This window comes from Watersipora subatra, chromosome 1, assembly GCF_963576615.1.
Source record: "Watersipora subatra chromosome 1, tzWatSuba1.1, whole genome shotgun sequence".
Taxonomy (NCBI): domain Eukaryota; kingdom Metazoa; phylum Bryozoa; class Gymnolaemata; order Cheilostomatida; family Watersiporidae; genus Watersipora; species Watersipora subatra.
Window position 1 is genome coordinate 74,584,398 of NC_088708.1, and position 23,830 is coordinate 74,608,227.

The 23,830-nt window shown below is 39.8% G+C and overlaps 1 protein-coding gene across 2 annotated transcripts; it reads right to left on the reverse strand.

The window, feature by feature from the left end:
* Positions 1-668: 668 nt before the first annotated feature.
* Positions 669-21,666, reverse strand: LOC137397123 (rho family-interacting cell polarization regulator 2-like). Of its 2 annotated transcripts, none has more exons than XM_068083411.1 (21): positions 21,503-21,666; positions 19,053-19,313; positions 17,786-17,864; positions 15,611-15,661; positions 15,295-15,343; positions 12,825-12,922; positions 12,007-12,070; positions 11,295-11,464; positions 9,239-9,384; positions 8,636-8,729; positions 8,217-8,384; positions 7,885-8,028; positions 7,458-7,624; positions 5,207-5,387; positions 4,922-5,066; positions 4,584-4,745; positions 4,087-4,242; positions 3,473-3,622; positions 3,077-3,207; positions 1,425-1,518; positions 669-1,300 (listed from the first exon to the last, which is right to left on the reverse strand). In XM_068083411.1, exons 1-21 carry the CDS (start codon positions 21,664-21,666, stop codon positions 1,272-1,274), a joined length of 2,703 nt encoding a protein of 900 aa, XP_067939512.1. In that variant the 3' UTR covers positions 669-1,271. The 2 variants fall into 2 exon arrangements, with proteins under 2 accessions (XP_067939512.1, XP_067939516.1); XM_068083415.1 differs by lacking the exon at positions 21,503-21,666 and adding an exon at positions 20,124-20,329.
* Positions 21,667-23,830: the final 2,164 nt, after the last annotated feature.

Genomic DNA, 23,830 nt, shown 5'->3' on the forward strand with positions numbered 1-23,830 from the left:
ATAATATATATTACAATATATATTATATGCAAATGACATGCATTTGTTATTAAATATAAGCAAGTGGATATAAAATAATATGCAATTATTATTTGCAGCTAGTTATACCACCTGTATTTACCTGTGTAGTAGTGACATCATTGTCCATCTAGGAGACTGATGAATCGAGTCGTTACTCAGCTGATAGACTGATAGAGGCTGTGAAGAGCTGATGACAGAAATGCTGACACCACGTGGCATCGATAGGCACTGAACCTTTCTTAATAGGTTTGCAAGGAGCTAAGCAAACACTGTCATAAAGTTGTTACACCTCCATCTGTCCACTTATGATAATCATGAAAGCTCTTGTGTCATGACCTTAACGTCGTCTAAGGTGATGGTCCAGGGATATTACTTACAATCTACTCAAGCATTCAGCTCATCCACACGTGTGAATAAAGCTTTTATAAACCTACATAACGGATTGACAATTTTAGTGCAACATCCTCACAGTACCACAACAGCACACTTATGACAAACACTTCAGACATGCATTGCAATTGTGAAATGCAGAGGTTTAACTAGCAATAGCCTGAGGTTTAACTAGCAATAGCCTGAGGATATGCTACCCTCAAGTCTGAGCATTGGTTAGGGTAAAGCGACTCGTAACGTAAGCATGACATCACAAGTACATGTTGGTAACAGTGTAATTATTCAACAGAACAAGGGTAAAAATGATAAAGCAGGCCTACATAACTAGCTGTAACACCTCAGTACATCAATTAGTTAAAAATAAATTACAAGCAAAACACTGATAACATAACGTGTAGCATTTGACATCCTGATTACGCATCTGAGCAAAATTTGTCTTTGTTGTTTAGTTAGCCCTTGCCATTAGCAGGAGGATATAGAACATAGCAAGGCAATTTCTGACATAATATAACTTCTCTCATCCGCTGACAATTAAAATGACTTCTAGAAATTTTGAAAAGGTCATTGTGAGTCATTTGCATAACATTACACAATCGTGAACTATATATTATTTACAGAGACAAAATGGTCAAACAAAAAATAGAAATAATGTCATTAGCTGCATCAGATAGTACAAAAATAGAAAAAAATGACAAGATAAATGGGAAATGTGGCAAGATTATGGACAACTTCCTAAATCTATTGCTGAATGATTGCGTAGGCCATGCTCTCAAGGCAGTAGGAATATGGCAGCCTGTTAGCTATAGAGAACCTGCGTCCATTGTCATATCTAGAATAGTACGTAGATGTCAGCCTGTTAGCTATAGAGAACCTGCATCCATTGTCGTATCTAGAAAAGGAGAACAGTCTGTAACGGCTAATAACCTCAGAAAGTTTGAACAACATCTGCTCATTGACAGAACAAGAGATATTGGTGTCAAGGTCAAGCAGGTCTACAGTGTCAGTACACTTACTTAGAGCAGTCAGAGCCCTTCTCGCAGCTGATTGCACAGATCTGGAAGAATCTGCCTGGGCTACATAGAGCAGCTCTTGGGCAGTGTTAGTTGCCTGCAAATGGTGAGAATTTTTATGAAATACACAACTTCTATTGTACTGATATCAACCATTTTATATCTGAATGAACACAAAACTACATTCACTTGAATTGTATATGAAGTTTTCTGTAAAATGTAAAATCTCGCTATGTGCTCAATTTTTAATAATTTTTTTTTAATAAATCCTTATCAATTTATTGTTAATATCTTTTCAATACCTTTTCAACACGTTTGAAGTTTCATCACTTTCTATATGATAAGAAATCTAATCGGTTTGCTCAGAATAAAATGAGTACAAAACGTTACATTTACTAAATATATATAATATTAATAGATTGACAGCTTTGTTTTATACTCATGAAAAATTATTATAACAAAATGCGCCAACAGCGATGCCTTGACTTTTGTGTTAAAGCGCTGCTGACATGAATGTTTTTTTATAAAAACAGCGAAATTTTGTGTTCTAACCTATTTAAGCTGAGTATTATGTTTTCAAGGTTCAACTTACTCTATATAATTAAGCATAGAGTTATACACAACCAGAACTTTGAAGAGAAACAACATCTGAGATGCATCCGCAATCAATAAGTTACAATGGAAGACAAGTGAGCATACATTAAAATCATCAATCACCAAAAAGGTTTCAGTTTTCTCATAGTATTATGAATGCTAGTAATTAGCTAGATCTTGACAAGATAGAATGAAGCTAAGATAAACACAAATTTCATACAGTGTAGCCTCTACTCGCGAAATCAATTCATTTGGGAGACCATTTCATCAATAAAAACTTTTGTGAGTGGAAATAATTTTACCATGTAAACTGCCCAAACAAAACTTGTATATATCATTTATTTGAACATAATTTATTGTGACATATGACGGTTGAAACCTGTAACAAATACAAGTTAGTATTATATTACTGCATAATAAATAGAAAAAGTGTGCATAGAAAAAAAATCAGAATACTAACGAATAAAAAACTACAAATGGTATGTTTGTTCGTTTACCTCCGACGGTCTAGATGAGGCTAAGAGCAGACCGCAGGAAGTGGGAAAACGGAGGTCAGAAGAGGAGAGTGTTGTATAGTTGTTTCGATTTTGTTTCGCTCAGAATGAATGTTTGAAGTACATAAGCAAAAAGATTAGTTCTCATCTGCACAACTGACAAGCTACATGTATATAATCATATAGAAAACTTGAATTGTTAGAAACGGAAATTGTCCTACTCTATATGTGGCATATGATAACTCAAAATTATACAATGAATGACAATAAAATGTGTCGCTATCGCTAGCCAATGAGACTGAGACGTGTTGTATGCCATACTTACAAGAAGGGCATGATACGAAAGGCCTTTCATATCTAGAAATATTTTTCGTAAGTTGAAGCGAAATTTCTACCAAGAGACGTTTCGTAATTTGAAAATTTTGTATGTAGTCATTCGTAAGTAGAGGTTTCACTATATGAAGTTACCCTTCTTACACGTATATCATGTAGCCACTTGAAGGTATGCAAAGTTATCTCCCCAATTACTCTGATGATGACAACAAGGTTGAGTAGATCAGTACTTACATTAAGTCTTTCAAGACAATTGCAAGCACCAATTCTGATATCAGGCCTTGACTCTTCAAGGCATGAAAGTACTGCTGGAATGATTGCATCCTTCAGTTTTCGGTCATGGGCAAGCTCACGCCAGTATTCACCTGCGGACACGAATATGCATATCAACTTCTCACCTTAGAGTTCATCGACAAGATACCAAAGTATTACAGACTAAACAAATAGTATAAGCAGAATAATTAGGTTATTATAATGTGATGAAATTATAATGATTATTGTTGTAACAGATAATTAGAAATCATAAATTAATTGTTACTAAACCGATTCTACAACTTTGAACCACTGAAGACCATGATCTTGAGCAAATAAAATCTGAAAGAGCAGTTCCAATAGACTGACAATACTGACCAATAGTTTTGGAGACATCAGCTGTCGGAGAGTTGATTAATAGAACTAATATCTTGACGATATCAAGGGAGGGTGTTGCACCCTTGAGAGACTGAACAGATCTGATCATGAGTGATGAGTTACCAGACTTGAGCTGTTTCATAAGCCAAACTAAATAAAATGTAAGTAGAAATGATGTTACTTGACTCATTACAAATAACAAAAAAGTGATGACTGTAGCCACGTGAATATTTTTGATAAATATTACAATGAGAGAATTTGTAGATCAAGATCTACATATTCTTGCATTGTTCTTGCATTCTGCATATTCTGCAGACCTTGATTTGGTTCTGCGAACCTTGAATCTGGTTCTGCGGACTTTGATCTGGTTCGCAGAACCAGATCAAAATCTGCAGAATAAGATTAACTAAAAAAATGACACGTTACTCAATAGAAAATTCTAATAAGTAACGGCAACTATATCTAATGATCAAATATAAACTTATATGAGCTTCAAATAAGGTGACTAACTTGTGACACCTTTGTGAAAAGGTATGACAAACTTCAAGCTGCAAACTATATTAGAACGAGTTGTTAAAAGGGCATGAAAGATGTGTGTATCGGTTCACACTTACGTTCTGAGGCAACTTCGTGAACATAGAAGTGCATGCTCTGGCACCTGCTCTCTAGTATTGCATAAGTGAACTGAAACAAGGTGACTTGAAGATGTGACTGGTTACTCATCGAGAATTTAGAGCCTTTCGTTATCTTCTTCAAGATGCAATTGAAGGCTACAACAGGTACTAGCAAGTGCACTTCACATTATTGCATTAATCATGTGGCTAGTCAAACTTCTGAGCCAGCTGTGCATAAGAAAAAAGATGACTGCGTCAGTTATCCAGGGCAGCCATAAAGCAAACACCAGCAGCACCCTCAAGGGAGATATCCTACTGGCCAGGGCAGTTCTATGTACAGCTACAAATACTAGTCAGAAGCCTTTATTTAACATAACAACGGAGCAGAGGATTGCAATTAGATTACCATACCAATAGAATACGTCTATTATTATTAGGGAAGGCTAGGAGCATAGCACACAATTCGTATCACTAGAGCGGTAAAGCGGAAGACATACCTCTATCTGATTTAACGGAATATTGTTCCTCTACCTCAGTGTTATAACTTCTGTAGAGAGCCTTTGAAAACTCGGCAATCGACATGCAAAGAGTGTCTGGCTTGGTGTTGGACAGCCAAAACTCATGCACATCGCTGCCACCGGGAATGATTTGGTAGAGAACTAAAGGAAACAGATGATTTTAACTGAAAGGAAGTTGAATGGTGAGTATAAGAAAGTAGGAATACAATTCTATGACCACCAAATACGCATTTGAAATTCATAAATTTAATTTGTGCTTTATTGAACATTTGACTAGCGAAGAACATAAATTACAGTAAATCTTGATAGATACTTACGGTCAGTAACGTCGATTCTAAGGTCGACTTTGTCGTTCAACTGTTTTGTAACATACAAGATTTTTGAGAAGATATTTTTTTGCTGCTTCAAATCCGACAGCGCTGATCGTTCCTTCGACTTCAACAACCCAACGTTGTCAAGATTCTAAAAACATAATCATTCAAAAAGCGCATACGAAAGGTGCATGCAGAATGAGAAAGCGAATGCGTTTTCTAGAATGACGAGAATCGCGAATAAAAGTGGCAAAATACTATAGCGCAAAGCCACAAACCCAAGTCACTCACCTCTAACAGAACTTCTATCAGAGCGCAATGCTGCACAATGGCAGTGTCAAGGTCAATGTTACCCGTGCTGTAAGAACTGATCTGGCTCGAGCTTTGTCTAGTTAGTAGGAGCGACTCAATGCCAGAGTCTGCCATAGATCTAAAGGTAGAGGTCGGGCTTAGCTCATCTCCCATCTCCAGTCTGCAAAATACAAATAGACATTTCATTCAACTACACAAAGGCACCTAAAATGTTCCATAACTAGTGTGGAATCAGCGAGCTCCAGATGTCCTACAAGCGGAGTGTCAACATCAAGCATTGTAAAATAAGCGTATGCTTAATCTACTTTATTTAACGCAGATAAGCGGAAGAGCGCTACTAGTACTTCAACATATGTAGCTCTGTCGAGCCTCATTAATGTAGCCACATGGTTGGTATTAATATTCTTCTGTTGGAAGAGTATCAATACTAACCATGGCACAGAAAGACCATGGGCTAGACAGACAAGCTGTAGGTAAAGAAGCTAAGGGGATCAATACATAAATATGGCAGTGGATGTAAGGAAAAGTGGGTGAAGGGAAGTGGGCAGTGGGCGAGGGTGATTGCAAAAAGAAGTGGGATGTAGATGGGAAGATAGTGAGAAAACAGTGGTCGGGTAAGCTGTCTAAAGGTAAGTATGAGTGAGGGTGGCTTTGCTTCAAGTAAGCAGCGGGTAAGAATAAATGCATAAAAGAGACATTGAGTAAGGTTGTAGAAGAGCCGATAGTGGGCAGAAATAGTGAGTGAAAAAATATGTGTAGGATTGATAGTGGGTAAGAAAGAATGTGAAATGCAGATCTCTGAAAAATAATGTGGAAAAGGAACAGCAGTTAAGAAAAATTTTAAACAGGACCAGCGGGTGAGAATATGAAAGAGGGACAGAGAGGGAAGGGATACAGAAGAGAGACAGTGGGTGAGAAGGAATATGAAAAAGGGACAGTGGGAGAGAAAGGATGTGAAAAAGGGACAGTGGGTGAGAAAGGATGTGAAAAGGGGACAGTGGGTGAGAAGGGATGTGAAAGAGGGACAGTGGGTGGACAAGGATGTGTAAAAGAGACAGTGGGTGAGAAGAGATGTGAAAGAGAGACAGTGGGTGAGAAGGGATGTAAAAGAGAGACAGTGGGTGAGAAAGGATGTAAAAGAGGGACAGTGGGTGAGAAGTGATGTAAAAGAGGGACAGTGGGTGAGAAGGGATGTAAAAGAGGGACAGTGGGTGAGATGGGATATAAAAGAGAGACAGTAGGTGAGAAGGGATGTGGAGGAGGGACAGTGGATGAGAAAAGATGTAAAAAAGAAACAGTGGGTGAGAAAAGATATAAAAGAGGGACAGTGGGTGAGAAGGGACGTAAAAGAAAGACAGTGGGTGAGAAGCAATGTAAAAGAGATACGGTGGGTGAGAAAGGATGTAAAAGAGAGACAGTGGGTGAGAAGGGATGTAAAAGAGAGACAGTGGGTGAGAAGGGATGTGGAGGGACAGTGGGTGAGAAAAGATGCAAAAGAGAAACAGTGGGTGAGAAGGGATGTAAAAGAGGGACAGTGAGTGAGAAGGGATGTAAAAGAAAGACAGTGGGTGAGAAGGGATGTGGAGGAGGGACAGTGGGTAAGAAGGGATGTCAAAGAGAGACAGTGGGTGAGAAAGGATGTAAAAGAGGGACAGTGAATGAGAAGGGATGTGGAGGAGGGACAGCGGATGAGAAAAGATGTAAAAGAGAAACAGTGGGTGAGAAGGGATCTAAAAGAGGGACAGTGGGTGAAAGGATGTAAAAGAGAGACAGTGGGTGAGAAGGGATGTGAAGGAGGGACAGTGGGTGAGAAAAGATGTAAAAGAGAAACAGTGGATGAGAAGGGATCTAAAAGAGGGACAGTGGGTGAAAGGATGTAAAAGAGAGACAGTGGGTGAGAAGGGATGTGAAGGAGGGACAGTGGATGAGAAAAGATGTAAAAGAGAAACAGTGGGTGAGAAGGGATCTAAAAGAGGGACAGTGGGTGAGAAAAGATGTAAAAGAGAATCAGTGGGTGACAAGGGATGTAAAAGAGAGACAGTAGGTGAGAAAGAATGTAAAAGAGGGACAGTGGGTGAGAAGGGATGTAAAAGAGAGACAGTGGGTGAGAAGGGATGTGGAGGAGAGACAGTGGGTGAGAAAAGATGTAAAAGAGAAACAGTGGATGAGAAGGGATGTAAAAGAGGGACAGTGAGTGAGAAGGGAAAGAAGAATTAAGTAAAATCCTTACTCTGACTCAGAATCAGTCTCACAATCCTCACAATTGAGGAAATCAAATGCCGTCTCAATGGCCAGGCTGATGTTTGATTGGCACCTTGACAACTCCTTCTCGTCTTCCTCTATTATGACATCGGGCTGAAAACTGCCACGATGGAATGATCGCCTTTTGGTTGAGTCCTAAATCAGTGATCAAACTTGTGTAGAAGTGGTCGTCATTGAAAACATTCCCACAGAAGAGAGCTAGTCAAAGGGATGGGAAAGAATAAATAATCACAAAAGCCGCTGAAACAAAACCTAAGACAAAGATAAACCACTCATCTGTCACTGGATTACCTCACTGACAGACCACAGAATGAAGCGCACATAGTTTATTGTAATGCTCCTGCCATTTTTAAAGCGGATTATTACTCAGCCTATATATAGAGGTTAATCCAAACCTCTATTACAGAGTCCAGCTCTGTCATTAGGTCGTAAAGAGACTTGAGCGCACTACTATGCTGCTGGTACTCCTCTAGCGCCTGTCGCACCCTCTTCACTGCGGTCTCAAAGTCCGCTGGCCAATGGTATACCTCAGTTTCCTCCTGCAACAATATCAACTTGAATAACCCCACTGTAGTAGATTCAGTATATCTAGGTAAGTCATTTTCTTCCTTGTGATAACAACTTTATAACAACTGTAATATAAACTTGACAACTGTCAAGAGCGGCACGTGAAAGACAAGCGTGAAGATCAGATACTTTCCAGGTGTCTCTGACAGTTATAACTTACCTCCTCTTCAATGGCTGCAGCCAATGAAAGCACATTTTCGCCCTTAGCTGTGTCATCCACCATATCACACAGCAGATCTGGCTTATGGTTCATTGGTGAGACAACTTCAGGAGCGGGGGACTTGTGAGTCAACCGGGGTAGAGTAGACGATTCCAGTGACTCTGAGGCCTACACCAGAGTAAAGCAAAGGTACCAATGCGTAAATTAGTAAACAGTAAGCCCTGATTAGTTAATTAGAGTTGATGAAATGATTTACTGCTAAATATTGATTATGCTAGAACGATAACACATTTAAGTTGCAACGATGAAATAATTCCTACCAACACACAAATCAACAACCTTTTCACGCGAGCAATCAGACAGTCACTCACAAGTAAGTCTGATGCAGAAATAGCAAAAACAGACGAACCATGTCTTACCAAAGGGACTACTACAGCAGGGCTTCTGTGAGAGATGGAATCTCGTGGTGGTGGATCATAATACTTCATCTGCTCCGTAAAATTCGCCAAGGGCCTAATCATATATGCATGTAAGCGTGAATACGTTGTGATGATAACCTATATATAAGAGTATGTGAAAGAAACCAGGTAGCCCTAATCCTATAAATAGGTATGTAGCAATGGAGGAAGGTAGTTATGAACCCACAAGGAGGGGAGATAAGTACATAGAAATGAGAAAATACAAAACTACGAGGAGGTATATAGAGAATAAGGAATAGATATAGAGAAGGGAAAGGTAGCTATGACACCGCAAGCAAGTAGGTATATAAAAAAAGGTAGCCATGACTGTAGGTGTGCAAAGCAAATAAATATTTCAAAAATGCATGTTTATTCAGAGTGCACTATTTATAGTGTAGCAGGCACTGACACTGCTTGATAGCCCCATGTCGATATGTCCATCAAGGATGAGAGTATATATTTAAATATCTACAAGCGAGAGGCAAAAAAGAAATGTGCAGCAACTGTTAAGTGAGCCGGACATGAGCAGCAAAAGCTGGCGATAAAGAAAAGGCATGCACTCACATCCATTGTACGAGTATATTCAGCTTGATGGTGCCTATGTCATTCACGTTGACTGTCAGGATCTGTGGGTTGGCAGCGAAAAGTCCAATTACATCACAGTGCTTTTCTCCGAGGTTTGTCTTTGAAAGTCGTCTGCTCTCAAACACCTAGAGATATCAAAGAGCTGATAGATACTGATGGCAAATTAATAACGATGGATATGGTTTGGCACAAAATGTTGCATTGTTCGTAAAACAGGCAATGAACCAACAAATGACTAGGCATTGTTGGTACATACCACCCATATACGCTTTAGCGCCAGAGTTCAACTCAATCGACAACAACCAACTACATATATGTGCGAGGAGAGAAAATGTTTCGCAAATGAATGTGCGAATAAAGAACAAGAAGTTGATGGCTAAAATTTGACTTGCTGTCTAATTGTTGGTCTGACTCATTACACCGCAGTGTGAAGGCCGTTGTCAAGGTCGTACAACGCTTTAAACTGTTTATGACGGATACTTGTGGTGCATGCCCAGGGCTGATACTCTGAAAAAAACACCCACCTGGATAGGCCCAGACTTGGATATTGTACCCCCAATCACCTGGTTGGTCAATTTTATTTTGGATATTGTACCCCCAATCACCTGGTTGATCAATTTGAAATACACCCCCTAAACACTGGGAGTTCCCTAGAGGGCGCCCAGGTTCTACGCCCCGCTAAACATCCAATATGATTCTTGCATTAATAAAGAAAAAAAAGCTACAAACAAAATTTTCAATTTTATTTAAATACGTTTTTATTTCGGATTTTTCTTTTGTTTAGTATTGCAAAAACGATCGTTTTTTTCTTTTGCAAACGGCTTATTTTTTTGTTGCTAACAGAGACAAACATATTGTAGTTTACTATTGGTAAAAATATTAAACAAAAAAAGGCAATTAGCTAACCATAAATCAATTTATATAAACCGTTCGTGTGGCGACATAATAGTTGCTCTGCCCACTAACATTAGTATCGCAAAACGACAAAATGTCGCTTATGCCCGCAAAAGGGTAAATAAAACTGATTCCAAACAACCATCAGATCATCATTTTCATTTACAATGATAAACATAATAAATATCAATGAAATAAATATCATATCATTCTTTCTGAATATATTGCTAAAGGGTTGCTAAGATGATGCAGTGTCGACTGTCTCTTTTCCCTTCCCGTTAGCAAGCAAACAGCAGCAATCTGCTTTAAAATGAAGACTGGAATTTCGGTGCAATTTCTTGGTATTACTTTGGCTGAATAAAACCTTAATGAGCATGGGCCCTTTTACTGGCTTGCTTGTGGAAACACCCCCTAAAGTAGCAAATTCACTGACAGTGCCCCATGGTCTGAAACCCCCCCTAAAACGTGATTTTGGGCCGAACCTAATGGGCCTTTTAGGGGGGAGTATCAGCCCTGGGGGTGCATGCACCTACTAGAATTGCTATAGCCATAATGTATGTACCTGCGAGCTGTTAAAATGTCAAGTTTATCTTAGTTTAGAAAACAGCTTATCATGTCTCTGCATTGCGAGGATAGCAGTTCAAGGTTTACGCCTTGAAATGAATGTAATGCAAGGATTATGAACAACACTAACTTTAATCCTTAGAAGCCTTTGATGTTCGTGACAGATATGGAATGAGAAACAGTCTGACAGTGAGCGGAGAGATGTCGAACTCATGATAAAACAGCGTGAGACAAGATGGCACCGAGAGCCAAACCCTAGCTGAGTCATGGACAGCGCGGGACCTACCTCTAGATGACAGGAACTGTTAGGAATGCATCAAATATCTAACGGAGTGTCCGGTAGGATGAAGACCGTGCATAATATTTTCACAACTACTCAACCATGAGAGAGGAAAAAGGCAACAAGAAAATGAGCTGAGAGTGTGTTGTGGGAACGCAGCCGAGGAGGGAATGTCACTTAAAACGATTAATGAGATGAAGAGATAAATGAATAATGGTTCAAAATCGAGCAACTATATATATGTGTGTATCCTATGGCCACTCATGCTGGAGAACGAGCGAGGAACCATAGACTGACCTTGACATTCAGGCTGCTGTTTATTTGAATGGTGAGAGTTCGCTTGTCCTGGTCCCAACTCTGCTCATTGTCCTTCGACACATAACCTTTGGTTTTCCATTTCTGGTTGCCATGCCGAATGTTCACTTCAAATGAGTCTCCTGGCATGACACGCGCAAAGCCCATGATGCCTACAAACAACAAGCATAGTAAACTATCGCTCAAACCCGATGATGTCTCCAGGAAAATAGGAATGGGTAAATATTGCTTGAATTGACTTCCAATTACGAACAAAAACAGATTAAGGTGCCAACTAACCACACGCAGCGTAGCATGACTACTCTCTCTGTTAGAATGACTAGAGGATACGAGTTACGTGAAGGAACCAACGGATTAGGTTTTTAAGATGATATTGCTCATCGTTTGACCGCAATAGCAAACATGAAACACTAGTGTCAAATTGTTATTTATAGCACCATTCTATAAAAAACATCCCCAGTTGCCCTTGAATCTTAAACTATGCACATTATTATATATTTCTGCATCATTTGCTTGGAATTTACCAACGAATCATGGGAGCAAATCGTAAACGGATCTTGAGAACTGTGAGTTAATGCGGATAGAACGATCGGTACACCTCTCTGCAAAGACTCCAAGCCCAAGCTATCACTGCTCTAGACTCTAAACACAGCTGACAAGTTTTGACGCAAGTAGTCAAATAAAACTAAACTACCTTTCATCTCGCAGTGAAATTGTCCGAGCATGCTCTCTAGCTGTGCCTCAATGGCGCACATGGTCTGCAAAGAACAAGAAATCACTGTAAGGCTATGCAAACACAATGGCAACGGAGAAAAGGGTTCAAACTGTCTAATCAATATATAAAACAATCAAAGTATATCGGAAGGAGAGAAGATACAATTAGGAGCTCTAATTACTCAATAATAGATCTTATATAACGCAAGTCACTCAAGAAAGTCTACATTGATTGTTGACGGTTGCTGTCAGGCACTTCCATATTAGCAACTAATGTGACCCTCTCATTATATTACAAATGAAGTTAAGCAACCAGTTCTGTGAACAAGTCTGGCCTGAGTCTAAGTTGCTTCTCACTACCGATGAGCGATACAGAAAAGATTATCTTACTAAAAGCTCCTATAGTAAGTACAAGTCAGAGGGTCTTCTTTGTGGAGGCACAACTCTGAATGTGATACAACATGGATGTATGCTACATGAATATGTATGGTTAGCAAATATAAATACAGTTAGCAAATGGTAGGCATTTTACAGTACTTGCATAATGTTACCTACATGTCAATACATGCATTAAAATACTGCGATTGAAATATCTCATTAGAATACCCCCATAGCAGCACCTGAACCACAAGGGCTAGATTACAATACAGGCATTGTTTCATTTCAATCAGGAGCAAAGAGATAAAGGTAGGGAGGTGAATGGAAGCACAACAGAAAATGATGACAATTACTCTGTTTAGTACAGCATTCGTCATGCAAACACTAGAGGGCTTGGCATATGCATCTGCATAAACGTACCTTGGAACACTCCTTGAATCCATAATGAACATTTTGAATGGAATCTTTCCGGTGAAGACCAGTTGAACTTTCATAGGCTTTGGAGAGAGCCTTAGTTCCTATAAAACAAACAGCCTTACTTGATTGCCAGTTGCTCTCAAATGATCAATGAATTATTTTAAGCAAGTTTTGCTTGCGTAAAGACAACCAACCAGCCCATTGATCCTGGTAGCTGAGTGGCTGAGTTGAACATTCTCAATGAGCAGCGCTGATAATAGCCATCTTCTAGAATGTAGACTCCATGGCTTACACAGTATGCAGAGTTGTGTGATATTGCAAACAGATGCCAATAATATTAGCAATAATAAAAATAACAACCTAGTTCAAAGGGGGCCATAGTTGTCCTCCCACTAATTTACTAGCTAACAGAGTGTCTCAAGTAACTATGATATACAGTCAAACATGGATAACGCGCCCTCGGATATCTCGAACACATGGTTAACTCGAACGGTTTTTTGGTCCGCTCCCACGTAATGATAAATTGCTTTAGATAACTTGACCTCGACCCTGTTAACTCGAACAGTTTTTTGCCCAACAGCTACCGAAACGGTTGTTATCGCTTTAGAAAATCACTTTATTCCAAGCCATAGAGGTAAACCTCAACTTTTCATAGTTCATAGCCTTCGTTATTACCATCATCGGCAAAATATTTTTGTCAACGACTTTTCTAAAGGTTTGGTGAAATTTGATTTTTACCAAACATTCGCATAGCGATGGCCCTTCGGAAGCAAGGAAAAGTGAGGTAACCTTCGCATAAACTTCAAGAAAAATTGGCAAAATTGATCTTGGTTAAAACGTTCAGAGAAAAAAGATGTCTTTTCTTCTGAGCATTTCAACAGCGATCAAGTTTTGCCGATTTTGATATAAAAAACGTCCCGGCAATAACATCACCTCAAACAACAAACCAATCTCAAGTGATAGAAAAATCTCCATACTTTTTAATAAATAATTTTTAAGCTTTACATTAGATGCATTTAATTTGAAACAAGCCCTTTATGTTTTTGATTTATATTATAGTTTGTATATGTACATATATCTACTAATAAATAAATAAATACATAGACTTGTGACAGTGCTCTGATAACTTGAACGCTCTGATAACTCTAACACTTTTGCTCGGTCCCGTGAAGTTTGAGTTATCCATGTTTGACTGTATGTTAGTGTACTATTTCAACCAGAGCATGTGGATTCACGAGGATCCTAATGTGGAGGCAGGCAATGCACTCAAACGCTAGCAATACTTGTCTATTGAATTGTGCATGGATATTTAGTGAAAAAACTAGGGGTTAGTAGATGTAGTATTACTTCCTATTGATTGTCTGTCCATTGCAAGCTTAGTCCGAGGTTTTGTGCATGTAATGCACCATTCAAATCAATACCCTTGCATCATATAAATTGACTCCTCACACCATTCACCTAAGTTTTTTCACACCATTCAAATCGACTCTCTCACACCATTCAAATCGATTCCCTCACACCATTTAAATCGATTCTTTCACACCATTCAAATCGACCCCCTCACACCACTCAAATCGACTCCCTCACACTATTCAAATCGACTCCCTCACACCATTCAAATCGACTCCCTCACACCATTCAAATCACCCCCCTCACACCATTCAAATCGACTCCCTCACACCACTCAAATCGACTCCCTCACACCATTCAAATCCACTCCCTCACACCATTCAAATCCACTCCCTCACACCATTCAAATCGACTCCCTCACACCATTCAAACCACCTTCCTCACACCATTCAAATCGATTCCCTCACACCATTCAAATCGACGCCCTCACACCATTCAAATCACCTCCCTCACACCATTCAAATTGACGCCCTCACACCACTCAAATCGACTCCCTCATACCACTCAAATCGACTTCCTCACACCATTTAAATCGATTCTTTCACACCATTCAAATCGACCCCCTCACACCACTCAAATCAACTCCCTCACTCTATTCAAATCGACTCCCTCACATCATTCAAATCGACTCCCTCACACCATTCAAATCACCCCCCTCACACCATTCAAATCGACTCCCTCACACCACTCAAATCGACTCCCTCACACCATTCAAATCCACTCCCTCACACCATTCAAATCGACTCCCTCACACTATTCAAATCGACTCCCTCACACCATTCAAATCGACTCCCTCAAACCATTCAAATCACCCCCCTCACACCATTCAAATCGACTCCCTCACACCACTCAAATCGACTCCCTCACACCATTCAAATCGACTCCCTCACACCATTCAAATCGACTCTCTCACACCATTCAAATCGACTCCCTCACACCATTCAAACTACCTTCCTCACACCATTCAAACTACTACCTCCCTCACATACTTAGCAAAACAAGCTATAATATGGTAAAATAGGTTTCTTCCAAATATTCATTGATCGACCAAATGATTACTCACCTTCTCTCATCTGATTCTGCACTTGGTAGTGATCATATAGTTCCTCTACCTACGTAACATCAGATAGTTATTTGAGCAGATTAACTATATATAGAGCAACGAGCGATGATGGTTATGATGAATATGTCAGCTGTTAATGTCAAACTTGCGTATTATAAATTCTAACGTGTCCATAGGACTGTGCCTTCACTAATGTCAGCACATTTTAAAAGCAATAAGACACTCTAGTCAGATGGTTAATTAAAAAAAAACAAGAAACTGGGAGAGTGAGAGAAATTTGTGAATGGCAGCTATAATAATGGGTACGTTGACTGACCTTAGATAAGAGATATTCCAGCTTCTTCTTGTGCCTCTCCAGAGCTTTTAACTGCAACAGCAAAACACTGACTGTATCATATCCTTCATGATAACGCAAGCGAGGCCACAAAATAAGATTTGTTATGATAGCTGCCTTTCAATAAACACACTCGGCCAGCTGTAGTCTGCAAAGGCAGCCAGCTGTAGTATCCTAGTAATGCCCGAAGTCTAACATAGCTGCTCCTCTATGTAGCAAGCACTCAGAGCACTCCACACACCTTCCAATCACTGCTGCCACTAGCGACTGTCTAACTATCCACTGTAAACCAACTAAAACGCAGGATTTATTTTACGTGATAAAAGAATTAGTGATAATTGTAGCAGCAAGTTTGCAAGGTTTAGTTCTAGCAATATCATATTGTGTCATATTATAACAGAGTATATATATGTAGGTACTAAATGTTGGTATTTTAGACACAACACTAGTAACCAGTTTAATAGAGACCAAATATTATATATACCCCTAACATTTTCAACAAACCGTCGCTGTTGTAATATATTCAACTCTCTTGTTGCCAAAGCGTAGGTCACAGCTTTTACTACAGCAATTGCAAAGCCTCTGGTATAAATAAACATAATCTTGTAATATTGAATAGCAGATAAATTATTGCTTCAAATTAATGCTGCAGCATCCTACCATGATAGCCTATACATAAACCCGATGGTTGTCTGGTTTACCTATCAAAGTCAAGTAGTGCATCATAGCAAAGCTAAAAAGTCATTTCATCATCATGAAAAAGTTATAAAGAGAGTTTGAGCACAAATGCTGCTTCATTCCTTTAATAAACAAGCTAGAGTGCACTTAAATTCTATTGTAGATCATTTGGAAACAATTTTAATCTATCAAATACAGCGCATTATAATAGTACATATTATGGCTGGTGGCGCTGTCGATTCCCTGTGCACCCTAACCACGTAACAAAAATTAGAAACGATTTTCATCATGGAAAGGTGTATGCGATAAACATTCATTGAGTTTTGGTACGCGATAAACATTCTTTCAGTTTTACGCATGCCCGTAAACTCATTGTTTTCATCTATACGCCACTCTCAGTGCGACATGATCAACATGGTTTCACTCCATCAATGACTATCATAATATCATACAAAATGATGAAACTATCCACCGCAGAGGAGTGGATACATATGGTAGGTACTTGGGACGCAGTAGGCCTACCATAACTGTGCCATAATTTATAGTACACCGGCACTGTGTGGTGGCGAGTACAATACTAACCAACCACAACCCTGGTGGGAAGTCCCAGATAATGTCGATGAGCAGCAACTGTGCTAAGGTCATTTTTGACTTGTACATACAAATATAGTCTGCCTAACAATCAGTCGGTGGTGAAGAAAGACATCAAGTCTATTTTAATAGATATCGATGTGTTCAACGACTACAACGTGACCAGCATAAAAAGGACTAGAGGAATATCTTACGCTTAATGAAGAGGTCAAGAGGTCAAACTATGCTGGCATGTGAATGCAATGGGTATACCAGCAGTCATAGATAGCTGTTGCAGTTGCATTTGCACAACAAATGTGCCTTATGCACATGCCTATAGCAAACAATTTTACTTAGTAGAGGATTGAGTCGATTTTAGTCGACTTTGAGACCAGCTGATACCTTGAGGCGAGCCTCTGACAAGCAACACTAGCTTGTGGCCCCTCTGTCACCTCATGAGGTTCACAGGGTGAGAGAAAAAACAGGTCTACATTTTTGTTAAACACACTACCGGGTATGTAAATATTCAAATGCACAGTCTTCAAAGCAATGGATATCAAACAAATCATTTCAGTTGAATATTTTTTTTAATTTCTCATTTTTTAAAATACTAGGTGGAACACTCACTATTGCTACTCTCACAGGTTGCTGTTGTCACAGGTTGCTGATGGGCTAGTAATATCTGGCTAGTAAAACCATTACAGCAACACGAGAAACGGGGGAAACTGCTGGTAATGTTGGACTACGCGATACTCCAGGGCAAAAACACTATCAGCAGATATAATCATTAGATATATGTACTCTGTCGGTGGGCCAGAGGCTAATCGTCTTGCTGGCTGCTTTTATGAAGAGTCAAAGTATCTCGTTTGCTGTCAATAGCGTTTGATTGTTTACGCGTGGATGACTCACCCTATTGCTGCTCGTAGACTTGGATCTTGAGTCATCCAAGGCCTGACTCTGGTCTGACGTAGTCACCCTCACATGGTCTCTACAAAGTGCACTGGAAGATCTCAACTAGAGGCCACCACCGAGTCCCAAAAGTACATGCATGTGCTTTCTGGCTTAGTACGGCCTAGTATAGCAAACAGGGTTTACTGTAGTGAATTCTATAGTGGGCAGCCGAAGCAGCACCAGATGCGTGTTTTTCTAGCTAATCTGGAATGTATACATGGGAGTGAGTGCCTGTCTAATTAGTGCAGGCTTAGTGCTGTTCAGAGCTGCTTCTCACTTTATACCCCTAAAGGCAGCAAGCTCTCCTAACAAAGACAATAGCTGTGATAGACAACTAGTTCCATCAAGCATCTGGTGGTACGGTACGCCTCACCAATCTAGCTATTGAAACTGTGGCGCATAGGCGTGAGTAGAGGAACCTATTTCAAGCGTAGTTGCACAAGAATGTGATTAATGTTATATTTAATACCAACATTTTCCATCTACGGCAAAATACCTGAGACAAAGAAAGTCACCATTCTCACTCCTCTTGAGGGGTGCAATGGTGAATGCATGTACTAAAAGCCTGTCATCACCCAATGTAAGTTATATCAGTGTAAAACAAGCACACTCAGCTGCCTTTTGCTCTGAAGGAGACAGTGCAGATGCCACAGCAACAAACATGGCTTATTGCATCTCCCATTACTATAGACCTCAAGCAAGGTGCGGGCCATTGTCTCCATGACAAGCCTAGTTCGGTAAGGTTCATTCAGTTTTTATGGCTTACAAAATTTCACTCTATCAGCATCACGCAATCAAAATTCACAAAAACGTACTCACTGTGGTAATGATTTCACCACAGAAGGTGATTGGATGAAAGAGCAAACATTATTGTTGTTGAAAGAGCCCCCTGCTAGAACAAGTGACTGGGAAGGAGATGGTGTGATGCAAGCAATAATAAGTTGTTTCCAATGGATCAATAAGGCTAACAGTCCGAAAATGATGATATGCTGGACGAGTCATGGCTTCTGTGAGACCATAAGCCAGGCATTCAACTGCTGGACTTGTTTACAAACTTGGTCTACACGACAATTTCTTCATCAGACAATGTAAACGCTGGATGAAACAGTCGTAGGAGACTTCAGAACGCGGTCTGATGCAGTCTGTCAAATCAATTAGACTCATCCAGCTAAAGGTAATTAGCAAGAGAATTAATTAGACACATAGCCTCAGCCCCACGACCAACCTTAATCCTTTGATGACCGCCTCAAACATTTCTGTGGTTCTTGTCGGACGTGGAGTCTTTGGAATCTTGGAGATGCTTTTAGAATTTAGTCCGAGTTCTTTGAGCATGACATTCCTCTGGGTGCTAAGGCCATAGGAGCTTCTAAAGCTCTCTCCGAGTACGAGCTTGTCACCTCCAAGCGACGCCATGGATTGACTTCTGTAAAGGTTACCAGCTGAGCCCGAGGCAGTCCGACTCTTTGCAAACGACATCTTCTCAGATCTGCAAGAAATATGATAATAACGATTTAATATTAATAATAAGAAATAAAAATCTCTTAAAGACTTACTCATTTCTAGGAAGATTAATGCCAGCTGAACCATAATATGGCAATACAGTCCGGCGTGTTTATTTAGATAAATCTATGGCTCAATGTCACCAATAACAGCACCCTTTCTAGTCATATCTTGAAGGATATTGTTCTCAAGGGAGGTAGGTGTTACACTGCACGTATTGCTATAACAAGACCAGCATGGCCTACGTGAGGACACACTCTGTGCTCGCAGTGAGCTGATCAGTATGAAGGCAGATCAAATGTTTAAAATATAATTACATTTAGCTTGGTCGGCTATCAACTGATGGCGTTAAAGGCAACACACAGCCACAGCGTCTGATGACAAGTTACCCGCGCGCGATGTCCCAATCATCAAAGCGTATTAGTGTCTTTCACTTGCCAACTTTTCTAGCAGAACAATGGATAGCCCAAGTGAATAGACCAGCTTGGTAAAAACAATAGCTTGATTAAGTACAGGCTGAAGCAATTGCGAGTAGGAAAGTTGCTCTGTAAAGTTAGTTAAAAAGCTATGCATGTCAGAAGGCACGGATTGACCTACAGCACAGCTATCAGATATGTGCCAGAAGGTTTGGGTTGACCTACCGCACAGCTATCGGATAACACATGCCAGAAGGTATGGACTGACCTACAGCAAATCTAACAGACCAGGCATGCCGGATGCTATGACTTGGTCTACAACACATCTAACAAATGAAAAAGCAGTGTTAAACATTCTATACTCAACAATGTATACTTACATGAATGTGATTGCTTCACTAACTTTTACCAGCCTTACATAGTAGTAGCTTGAACAAGCAAATGCTGTCTGATGATCTGATATGTCACCAGCTGTGACTCATATTAACAATTGCATCTAACTAGGTATTGATAGTTGATACTGTCTGCCCTATCACACAGGCTCGCGTGATACGCCGAGCCTGCCATATGTGACTAATCCAGTGCTCGCTCTATGCTCTACTGTGAGGTGAAAAACATTCAATAACACAAGGAACCAATCAGAAACGGGCTGGCTTGCGCCGTTTGAGGAAAGCGGGAGGCACGTGCAATGCATGTGGAGGAGAGGCCAAGTAAAGGAGGCAGGCTAAAAAATTATGAATGCGTAAAGCAGCATTTTCCAACTTATTAGGCTTTGCATTCTGCGAAAATTATTATTTAATGCTTTGACGGCATTCCATTCTGACTAATACATACATGTGTACCTACGTAGATCACAACATCGCATGACTTATGTAGTCATGACCAAATATGACAAAGAGAAAGAGACGCTGCAGTCTAAAGAAACACTGCACGCTGCAACTGCTTTTTTCCTCGTACCCTCCTCATGATCAAGTAAGTGAGGGTGTCGACAGTCCGCTCACAAATACGCTATGTGTAATATTTTCCTGTCATTTGCCAATGTGGAACTCGATTCCATTAGCTCAGCCTTTTCACATTTAAGGTAAGTAAGGCCAAATATGACAAACACACAACCATACTGTATTACTTACAGCTAATAAATCATGAGTGCATGTTTATGAAGGCAATGATAAGGTGATTACTTACACCTGTCAACCAGTGAATAAAAAACTCCAAATGCCATAAACATAAAAGAGCTGAGTTATCATTGATGTATGAGCTACGGTTTTTTTAAATGCTAAAAATGACCATATTTCTCTAATATGTAATATAAGGTTACATAGTAAAACTAGCAGATATGCGCGATGCTGGCTGAGAAGACAACTCCAATACTTTGTACCCTTTGCTATACATATGAATATAGCGAAGCAAATGAGAGTTATTGAGGGTGCCAATTGAGCAATATGGAACGGAAAAGACATGACGAGATGGGTCTGATTTTGAGCTGAATCTCAATCAGTGGCACAGGAAAAAGAAGAACAGTGACCCATAACCTATAAACTCCAATGAGCTGCTGGGAGCTTAACTGCAACAGCTGTTATATTCTGCACCTGTGCATTAATTGTTCTATCGGCAAATAATCTGTCTCAGGATACCAGCAATCACTGATTTGCATAAAAGCTCGAGAACTGGAAGATTCCGGAACACTTTATAACAGAAACTGATAATCACTAAAGATGTTTATGGAATCCACAGTTACCTGAAAAACAATGAACCATACCTGCTAGGGTACAGATAGTTGACAGCACCTCCCGATCGCAAGTTAACAGAGGCAGATCGCTCTGCTTTAGATCGTTTGCTATCCACGCCATGTGCCTTCCGATCGGCTCCAGTCGAAAGAGACACTGCACGCCGCAACTGCTTCTCTCCTCGTACCCTCCTCATGATCAAGTGAGTGAGGATGTAGACAGTCCACTTACAAATACGCTATGTATAATATTTTCCTGTCATTTGCCAATGTGGAACTCGATTCCATTAGCTCAGCCTTTTCACATTGATTGATGATAAAGCGAAAGCTTATTACACAACCAATATGTTGCTATGGAAACTCATTCCTATCACAAAATCCAAGAGAAAATGCATAAAAAGCCATGCGATATGATATCTATTTGGTTGGCATATCCTTGTAATGCCACTCAAATGGAAATGAATTTCTATAAATTCACACATGGACACTTGTAAGGGATAGGACACTCGCGGTACGGCATGCGTTCGCATACAGCTGTTGCATTAATCTCAGTGCAATAACATCAACTCATCAACTTTGACTCCCTCAGAATAATAAACAGCGAGCAGAGCAGAGTGAGTAAACTGACAATCTCATAATGACATGCAAGTAAACCACCGAAAGCATGATATGAGAGGGATATATAGCACTTACCCATCTCTGAGGTCTACCATGGATCCCCAGAGACCCTCCATGGGTGATTTCTCACTAATGCGTGTGACAGCGTCTGCCACGACAGCGTCAAGAAGACCAATGAGTCTTAATCGATTATCAAGTGAATACTTGTTAGCATGTTATTCTAACAATATGGATTATTGGCCTTAGCATTCTTACCTCTATTCATTCAAGTTTATCATTGCCTTTCGACACACTATACCTTCTACGTATTCTCTTCCTAAGCCATTTGTGTTTCTTTAATAAATATGAACAGCCCTTTCATATAATAGCTATTGGCAAAGAAAAACAAAAAAAATTAAATATGCTTAAGCAATACAAACTAAAGCAAGGTCCCCGATCTAGAAATAACTCAGGCGCAACCTTTTGAAATTCAATTCAACAAAACTTATCTATAGTTTAAAAGAAGGAAGAAAACATTGGAATGAGTAAGCTGTGTGTCAAAGTGTGACTCCCTAGTAACCCCCACCTTCTCGACATAGCAATCGTCATCGCCAAACGTATGGGAATGTCTGTATAATAAATGCAGGTGTCAATGAAGATTAATCACAATATAGGTTCTAGCCATACGAGACAGATTTCTTCTCATTGCAGCTTGTGTCACCTCGTCGTCTGATTGACAGACTGGAAGATTGGCAAGTGCCTAAGCTATAAATGGTTTTCATGCCAACAGAACTGGCGAAACTTGGTGAGAGAGCTTCATAAATATCACGTTTATTGAAACGCGTGTGAATCCACCAGCAAAAGTAATGACCTATCGCAGGTATAATACAATGGCGCGGAGTAGCTACCAGCCCCTCAAATGTCTGGGAGTCTTGGAGGTATTAACCAGGGCTGCACTGAATGCTAACGAGTCATACTTCGGCAAAGGTTGATAGGCAGGGATGAAGTACAAAGTTGTACGCTAATAAATGGTAGCCGTTTTTATCTGATCACTTATCGTTATGAAATTTCCATCACAAAAATTCTGTAGCAAATTGCAATGCAAGAGAAGTGGATCGAACTACAGAAGCAAGTAAAAGCAACTCAGGCTTTCATAGATTTCCAGTGAATGACAAGCATACACGTTTCCAGTTGTCTGAAACATTGGCCTATAATAGCATACCTCAAACACTAAATACGATAACTATTGTACTTATTCTTGTACTACCAAGGTTTTGCAAAGACGCGTTAGATGGCTAGAGGATACTTTTGCTTGATCATATTCAGTGAAACTTCAAGCCTGCCCATGATCAGGTTACACATTATGTAATATCTATACTTAAAATCTTTATAATAACCATTGATTGCGACAGACATCAATTGCTAATGTAGCTAATGTTCACAGGTTTGTTGCTTGTCAATCAAACCTGTGAACAACCCATTATGGTTTTCCACAAATAAATTCAGTGACTGCGACAGGCTATTCACCAGATTAACCTCTCAAATAGATGTGAGAAAATAATGCTACTCAATCATTTCTAAAGAGTAACATGACTAACCGTGACTCACATGAAGTGGATACCCTTACCTAGATAACAAACCCCTTAGTCAATAGGACCTTTGTATCTCTTAAAACTTCATTTTAAGATCAGAAAGAACAGTCCAGCAATAACAATGGATACAATGTCAGTTGTATATAAATATTAGAGCAGGTGTATTTGAGAA